Here is a 9,070-nt window from a genome sequence, read left to right as displayed (position 1 = left end):
GTCTTTGGTGGAAGCTTTTTTTTTTTTGTCTTTCATTTTTGGTTTTGTTTCTTGAGAGAAAAATAGTATTAAGTAAGGTGGATAGGGAGGAGAGGAGAATCCAAGAGAGGACTTGGAGCAGGATGAAGAGTATAATCAAAATATATTATATGATAAATGTTTTAAATATGTTAAACATAAGAGGAAGGCCAGTGTCTCAAGCTCTGTTACTTATACAATATTTAGAAGTTCCAACCATTTTTACCTAGTGAATATCTATTATATTAAATAAAAACTCTGACTAGCCATAAAAGTGATAACATCACAGAACCAAAAGGGCAGTAGTTAAGTATATAGATTTCCAAGAGACACCCTGAGGGTTTCTGATACAGTGTGCCTGAGTGAGCAGCAGGCATTCTTACCAATCTCTCCAGAATTTTTAGATTGACTGTTTTGAAGTAACTTCCAGGATGTGAACAAAAATACATTAAACTTTTAGTAGCCAGGGTGACTATAGGAAGGACTGTTAGCCATTGTCACTGGGTGTATATATTTTTAAATGGCTTTGCCATCATACTTCAGTCAGGGCTAGGTACTTATTATATTCACTGAATTTCTGAAAAATCAAGAGAAAATGCATTTTATATGATAATTATTGCTTGTTCTTCAAAGTAAGAACAAAAATGTTTCAAAATAGTCTCCAAATAATCTGTATAAATCTAAAGTCTCAAACATCTAGCTTACTGTGTTAAACCTTAATCTATTGGCCTGTTATCTAATAGTTTCTTCATAACTGTGGTATCACTCGAAGAGCATATCATCTCATGGGGTCAAATTGAAAGAGTTTAGACTTTATCTTTTTAAAAATCTAATTTATTTCACTAAATACCTTAATCTTCTCTGAAGTCCAAGTTTTATCCCTGTCTTTATAATGAAACAATTGCTGATATTATTGGAAATTTCTGGGGGCTAGTTACTTGTTTTAAGTATTTCAAGTGTATTGTGGTTGTTTCAGCCTGAAAACATTCCTTTGTAGTACTATAAGGAAAGTAAGGCACAGAGCAGTAGGGAAGACATGTGTGGTATTTTGCTGCATTTTATAAAACTACAAAATTAGCATAAGCAAGAAGGATGACCGAGCATCCCATTGCCAACATGAAAGTATCACTTTTCTAGTTTCTTCGACATTTCCTGTCAGCTGAAGTTGTAAACAGAAAGCATCAGACTTCTTGGAATTAAGCTCCCATAAAGAAGTTCAGTGCTCTACCATATTTCCTTACCATCACAGCTATTGGGTAGAGTTTATTTTCACTGGAAAGTGGGGGCTATTTAGTATCTACAGTGAATTAGACTGAGTTAATAGCATTCGTAATGTAAAGAATTCTCAGAAGAATTTATTTTCCAAGCATTTGTACACTCTCATTCCCTTTCTTCTTTTGGATTTTTGTATAGGCACATATACACAGATAGGCAGTGACTATTACCACAGCTTATATTTATAGAAAAGCTATCATGCCCTAGGCAGTTTTAACTGTTTTTCATGAGTTATCTCAATTAAGCTTGAACTATTGTGGTAGTTCCCACCTTCCAGACTCTGGAGAACTGAGAAAGATGAAAAGGAGGGGCTGGTTCTAGGTATAAGCTAGCCAAGGATACAGGTAAGAAAGAGAAGGTTCTAGGCCAGGGATGGCAAGCCATACAGACCCTGAAGACCTCGAGCAGCCATAAAGTGCTATTGTGTTTTCATCTGTCCTTGATTCTTGTGCAGTTAACTTGACCAGACTAACCTGTAAGGATGGCTTTTAACAAGAAGCTTCCACCTAGGAGACCAACTCAGATAAACCCACAGACAAGAAGCTAAATAGAGGTGGTGAGAAGCAGCTACAGCTACATCTTCCTGGCTGTGATAGAATTAGTTCACTAAAAAAATTAACTCTGTCATAGTAGAGTTACAAGCTGACCATGTAAATGTGAGATTAAAATATAACTGAGAGCACTTGAGGCACCCTCAAGGTGAGTGGTATTAACACCAGCAGTGACTAACAGCAGACAGAAGCAGCTATTAAGGCATAATCCACAGAAGGGAAAAGGAGGGTTTTCAATCTGCCCTATCTGCATGGGGAATGCATAGACAGCTTATGACCATCTCTCAGAATGAGCCAGTGGGGTATGCATAGAGTGTGTGGACCTTTCATTAATACCCCCTGTGGCGAGCCCCCTGACCAGCAGGGGAAGAAAAGACCACCGACACGAGGATCCTTCTCTGATCACTTTTATTGAAGCCTTCTTGGTTGAGGGAGAGCTGGAAGTGAGGGGCCCCGAGCTGGGAGGAGTGGCGGCTTATATGCAGGCTGAAAAGATGTTCCCCCCTAACAGGACACTAGTCAGGCTAGGATTGGTGCAAAGCTGTTGCTGGGCAGACTAAGGCAAGACTCGTGCCAAAATAGACTTGTTTACCACACTTCTCAGCGCCATCTTGTAATGGCGGATCTCAAACACGTGTGGATCCCCACACTTCCCCCTTTTGTTTTAAATCAAGAAACAATGTGCCGGTCATAGCTGGGGACAGTGGATGCTGCCCTGAAAAATATTGCCACTCCTTTTTCCAGGGATAGGGTAACTTTGAGGGCGACCTATATGCTCAGCATCATATCCCCCTGATAGGATCTTATCAGTGCACTCTCAGGTGCAAGCTACCCGTGATAACCTCTGACCAGTGTCAACCGATCATCCAGTCCCTCTGGGTGCAATGGCAACAAGGCCTCCAGGTGCAAGGGCACTGGATTAGAGGTCTTGAAAAATACTGATCCATGCTTGGGGGGACTGGCCGGCTTCCAAAGCTGCCAAAGCTCGAGCAATTGCAACCTTCTCCCGTTTCCTAACACGCAGCATCCTACAGAGCAGGAACAAGACAAGTATCAGACCTGCAAAAATTATCATGCCGAACATGCCAACTCCAACCCACTCTTTAAAATAGGTGAATGTAGCTACTAACCAATCAGAAAACTGTCCCAATGTAACAACTCCTGCTTCTGTCTGGTTAAGCATATGTATCTTAAGCGTAAAATTAGCTTGAAGCTGTTCAAGCTCTCGGGACCAATTTCCACCCAATAAGGCTGATATAGCTTTGGAATCATTAAGGGTAGCAGGATAGGGGGTAATAGTAAGAGATCTCTGCTGCCTCCACATGAATCTTCCACAGCAGGACACTCAGCATCCACTGGGTCATCTTTCTTCTTTATTTCTCTTGTCGGTCTCGCTGGCACTCAGATGTATGTCAGCATTCCTAGAAAAACATAAACAAAACTCTCCTCCCAAATTAACATTTAAGAGTATTAAAAACTCTCAGTGTAAAAATTCAGCACAGTCAGTACTGGAAGTAGGTTGGTTTTGAACTTAGAGACCTGCATGTCTCTGTTCCAAAGAGCAAATCTTGTTTGCCTGTGCCATTACAGCAGGCCTTAGAATTAGATGGAATTGCTTTCAAACAGAGCATGTCTGTCTGTTGCTGTTTTTCCAGCAATATTTTGTCCACATGTAAAGCAATTTCCTGCATTGTTTCCTTGCCTACGAGTGGCAGCCACTACTGCAGCAGCTAAGCCTGCATTGGTCAATGGTCCACCAATTTCTCTACAAGCTTTTAACCAAGCTTCTAAGCCTTTCCCTTTCCATGGAGTAATGGCTCTTCTGCATTCTTTGGTAGCTTGTTCATACACTAGCTGTTGAACTAGAGGCATGCCCTGCTCCACATCTCCAAAAATCTTTCCTGCAGCTTCAAGCATTCTCGCCACAAAGTCTAAGAATGGCTCATTAGGTCCTTGTATAATTTTTGTCAAATTTCCAGAGACCTCTCCTTTATTTATTATTTATTATATTTATTATTATTTATTATTTATTATAATATATTTATATATATTTATTTATATATTTATATATATTTATTATTATACGTTATTATTATACGTTAACTCGAGCTTGCCCATGAGCAGCATCAGTAACTATTGATCTGTAATCCAAATATTGTCCTGTGGAAAGGCAGGCTCTAGCGACTTCCCACCAATCCGAAGGAGTCATAGCCTGATTGGCTAACCTGCTTAAGAGTGTGAGTGTATAACTGGCATTTGTTCCATATGTCTTTGATGCTTCTACTAAATCTTTGAGCTGCTTATAAGGAATGGGCTCATGATATCTGGTATTTGTTTGAGGATCTTGAAATACTGGAAAAGCAGCTGCAAGGCGGGACCAGGTTCTCCCACCAATAAAATGACATTTATTCTGAGGAGGGCAATAAGGGGGTGGAGCTGACTCAGAATACGGAGCCGAAGGCGCCATTGGCCCCGTTCCTAATTTGACTCGTCTGCCCCTTACTGGCGGATCATACCTCTCCTCCTCATAACATGCAGCTGTCTCCTCTAAATCCTCCTCTTCTAGTTCAGTTAGCTCATCCTCCTCCTCTGAGTCCGTTATCTCGAGGGAGGCAAATTCTTCCAGCACCGGATATAAGGGGGCTGGAGGCTTTTTCTTATTATCTTTTTGTATTTCTTCCCGCACTGGAGCTGGAGGCTTTTTCTTAAAGTTACCTTTTTGTGTTTCTTCCAGCACTGGAGCTGGAGGCTTTTTCTTAATATCTTTTTCTGTTTCTTTATGAGGGTTCTTTTCTTCCCTCTCTTTTTCTTCCTTTTGGCTAGCCTTTTTCCTTTTTTTATTATTTGTGCACATATTTTGATCCTCTCCTCTTGATTCTGCTTCTGATAAGCTATCCTGGTGCTCTGATAGTACCCTGCGTCCTTGCTTAATTACTTCTATATTTTTCCCTTCCTTAAGGCACGAATGTACCAATCTCCACAGGGGGAGTGTTCCTCTGCCTAATTGATCATTTTCCTCTAAATCTCTGCCTAGTTTCTCCCAACAGCTGAGGGTGAGATCGCCAGAAACGGCAAACCACGGTGCAGTCTTATCTATGTCCTTGACGATGGCCTGAATCGTACTTGTAGAAATCTTTAAACCCCTTTGTTTTAACAAACTCTGTATTGGACTGGTGAAGTCACAGACTCCTGACTCGGTACTATGACTGTGGCCCATACTGCTCACTTATTTACTAGGTTTTTTACACTAGTCAACAGCCGCTTTATCTACAACGGACTTACTTTCGACTTCTTTATTTACGATGTCTTGGCATTAGTCGAAAGCCGCTTTATCTACAGCGGACTTACTTTCGATTTCTTTCTTTATGAAGTCTTAGTGTTAATCGAAAGCCACTTTATCTACAGCGGACTTACTTTCGATTTCTACACCCAACAAAGACACTCTTTTCCAGGTTCATCACACCGCAGCCAAAAACAACAAAAATAGACTACAAGGGTTAGCAGAATAACAAACAGAGCAAACCAGAGCTTTACCTGAGAGGACTTACCGACGTCGTTCCGCTTCACGTGTAGAGTTCTGAATCCTCTTCGGCCCCTCACAAGTGTCTGCTAGGTACCGTCCTGGGTTTCTGGCACCAGCTGTGGCGAGCCCCCTGACCAGCAGGGGAAAAGACCACCGACACGAGGATCCTTCTCTGATCACTTTTATTGAAGCCTTCTTGGTTGAGGGAGAGCTGGAAGTGAGGGGCCCCGAGCTGGGAGGAGTGGCGGCTTATATGCAGGCTGAAAAGATGTTCCCCCCTAAAAGGACACTAGTCAGGCTAGGATTGGTGCAAAGCTGTTACTAGACAAACTAAGGCAAGACTCGTGCCAAAACAGACTTGTTTACCACAGTTCTCAGCGCCATCTTGTAATGGCGGATCTCAAACACATGTGGATCCCCACAACCCCCAGAGTATTAAACTTAACCATGTCTAGTTTCTGCTAGGGCCCTTTGAGAACCCTGGACAAGAACTTCAGTTGCTTTCTCCTTTCTTGTACACTCTTGTCATACACAGGATTCCTCTCAAGTTTTTTTAACTTCTCACTTTTCCTTAATAATTCTTAATAAGTCCTGCATATTTCTGTGAGATTGAAATCATTAATGCTCATTGTTGTGAAATAAGAACTATAGGAGAAAGATTTTCTCTAAATGGATAAACAAAGACTTTTTTTCTGAACCCATAAGGAAGCAAGGAATTTGGTTCCAATTTGAACTGTGGAACTTGCTACCTCTGTAGTTTTTTGGGGAAATCAGCTTATATACACAACATATTATTTAAGTAAGCAAAGAACTATGTGACAGGATTACTATAAATCTAAACATTTAAAATGTTTTTGAGTAGCTGGAGAGATAACTCAGCAATTAAGGGAACTGAATATTCTTGAGGAGTGTTTGACCTTGTTTCCCAGCAACTACAGCAGTAGCACACAATCTCCTGTAACTTAACTCTGGCCCTAGGTGATCTTCTGCTCTGTCCAGACCTCTGAGAACACACGTACACATGTGGAAAAACCACACACAAGCATATAATTAAAAAAATAAATCCTTAAAATATTTAACAGTGACTAATTCATAAAAAAAACTATGCAACTCTTTGTAGCCATCACCGACTCAAACTAGATGTGAACATGCAGAGTGCCTTTATTAACGTAAGTGGGGATTAATTCCATCTAAACATGTCAGGCACCTTTTACTTTTAGAGCTCTATAAGAAAATAATTGTTAGTTCTGAGAAAAGCATCTATCTTGCTGCCATGCTTCTGTCCTTAGCATGGTGAATATAAGAAGGTGACCGGAACCCATTCCCTAGTGACATTAGAGTCCATAAAGAAGTGAAACTATGATAAGTAAATAAGTAGAAAAGAAGGTTTATAACAGCATTTATAAACCAAGTATTTATGTGATATTCCCTTTGTAGCATATGCAAACATTTTGAGATCCATACTTTCATGATTTTACTGACTCTGAACTTAGCCCTTTCATGGGCCATTCTTGGCGCTTGATCATGAATTTTAAAATATTCTTATTGAGTTTATATTTAAGTTACTTATAAAAATTAAATATCCAGTTATAGCCTGGTGGTGGTGACACATGACTTTAATCCCAGAACTTGGTAAGCAGAGGCAAACAGATCTCTGTGCATTCAAGGCCAGCCTGGTCTACAAGAGCTAGTTTTAAGAAAGGCTCCAAACCTACAAAGAAACCATGTCTCAATAAACAAAAAAATTTAAACACCCAGTTATTCAAACAATGAATGTCTTAGTGTTTAATAAATTGTTTTGATATTTTTAATTAGCATACAAATATTTAGTTTCTCAAATTAATAGCCATATACTTTCTAAATTGTTTTCATGTGAATATTATCGTAAATTTTAGTCATGATCCCATCACAATATGTTGTCTGGGTCTCTCTTTTGTATCAATAGCAATGTAACTGCCTCACTGGGTGGGGATATTTTGTTTGTGCTTTAACAAACAAAGCTTGACTGAAGATCAGAGTGCAGAGCTAGTCACATTAGTTAGGCATAGAGGCCAGACAATGTTGACACACACCTTTAATCCCAGTACTCAGGAGACAGAGGCAGATGGATCTCCGTGTGTTCAGTGCCACCCTGGGCTACAAAAGATTGAATCAATCTAAAAGAGAAACAGAGCTGAGTGGTGGTGACTCACACCTTTAGTCCAAGCACTAAGGAGGTGGAAATGGGAAGTGATATGACTGGGTGAAGAGAGGAATATAAGGTGGAAGGAGACAGGAGCTCAGAGCATTCCATCTTAGGACATTTAGAGACAGGATACTCTATTTGGTCTGACAATTTTTTAGAGGTAAGAACTAGTGACTAGATGCTCTGCTTCTCTGATCTTTCAACTTTCATCCCCTAATATCTGTTTTTATTATTAAGACTTATTGGCAGAGACTGTTTCTTTGTTCCCAGCTGCTCAGACCTGAAATAATCACATAGAAACTATATTATTTGTAATACTGTTTGGCCAAATGCTTAAACATATATCTAGCTAGCTCTAATATCCCAAACTAACCCATCTCCATTAATCTGTACATCACCATAAGGTCATGGACTACAAGCAAAGTTTGGGCAGGCAGCTCGAGTCTTTCTCCTCTGGCAGCTACATGGCATCTTACTGATTCTGTCTACTTTCTCCCAGCATTCAGTTTAGCTTTCCCACCTAACTCTATTCTGCCCTATATAATGCCAAAGCAGATTCTTTGTCACTAACCAATAAAAGCAATACTTATACAGAAGGATTTCCCACACCATTTTCCCTTTTCTGTTCAAATAAAAAGGAAGGTTTTAACTTTAACATAGTAAAATTACATTTAAAAAACAGTTATCAAGCAATAATTACAGTTACAGTATTTATATCTACTTTATCTTTTATCGTAACTAAGGAAAACTATATTTAAAACTATGTATTCTTCAACTCCAACAAAGACTACAGAAGGATATAGAACATAATATTACCTAAGTTAACAAGAAGTTCATTGTAAGCAACTTCCAAAACTCTGAATGGACAGAGACATCTCACTGCCTAGACAGTCATCCAAAGTTCTTTACTGTTGGGTGACTATTCAGGCAGTGAGATGTCTCTGTCAATTCTAGAGTTTTGGAAGTTGCTGACAATGCATTTCCTGTTTACTTAGGTAATATTTTAGACTTCTGGAGTCTTTTATAGAGTTGAAGAATAGATAGATAGTTATAATTTTCCTTAGTTATGATAAAAGATAAAGTAGATATAAATATTGTAACTGTAATTTTTGCTTGATAACTGTTTTGTTATATAGAATTTTACTATGTTAAAGTGAAAGCCTTTCTTTTTTGATTAAGCAGAAAAGGGAGAAAAGGTGTAAGAGGTTTTTCTTGTTTGTGTGTTGCTTTCATTGGTTGAATAAAGAGAGTGCCTTGGCCTTTTGATAGGGCAGCCCTTAAGTGGGTGGAGTAGACAGGACAGAATGCTGGGAAGAAGGGAAGTGTAGCAGACACCATGAATCTCCGGCCTGAGACGGATATAGGTTAGAATCTTTCCCAGTAAGCCACAAACTCGTGGTGACATACAGATTATTAGAAATGGGTTAGATCAAGATGTAAGAGTTAGCCAATAAGAGGCTAAAAATAATGGGACAGGCAGTAATTTAATTAATGCAATTTCTGTGTGGTTATTTTGTG

The 9,070-nt window shown here is 39.5% G+C and overlaps 1 protein-coding gene across 1 annotated transcript; it reads right to left on the bottom strand.

Annotated features, from left to right (window-relative positions):
• Nucleotides 1-3,936: 3,936 nt before the first annotated feature.
• On the bottom strand, nucleotides 3,937-5,061 carry LOC148121221 (endogenous retrovirus group K member 6 Gag polyprotein-like). Its single transcript, XM_087909493.1, has 2 exons — nucleotides 4,759-5,061; nucleotides 3,937-4,593 (listed from the first exon to the last, which is right to left on the bottom strand). Exons 1-2 carry the CDS (start codon nucleotides 5,059-5,061, stop codon nucleotides 3,937-3,939), a joined length of 960 nt encoding a protein of 319 aa, XP_087765619.1.
• Between the last annotated feature and the right edge of the window lie 4,009 nt (nucleotides 5,062-9,070).

Source organism: Myodes glareolus, chromosome 8 (assembly GCF_982192425.1).
Source record: "Myodes glareolus chromosome 8, mMyoGla1.1, whole genome shotgun sequence".
NCBI classification, from domain to species: domain Eukaryota; kingdom Metazoa; phylum Chordata; class Mammalia; order Rodentia; family Cricetidae; genus Myodes; species Myodes glareolus.
Note: the sequence above shows the minus strand (reverse complement) of the source record. Positions and strands in the feature narration are given on the sequence as shown.

Excerpts from the sequence above, each read along its gene's own strand:
- LOC148121221 (XM_087909493.1), bottom strand. The coding sequence starts at position 5,061 with ATGGGCCACAGTCATAGTACCGAGTCAGGAGTCTGTGACTTCACCAGT. Across the intron at positions 4,594-4,758 it reads TAATTAAGCAAGGACGCAGG|CCTCCAGCTCCAGTGCTGGA; the intron begins GTACTATCAGAG and ends ATTAAGAAAAAG.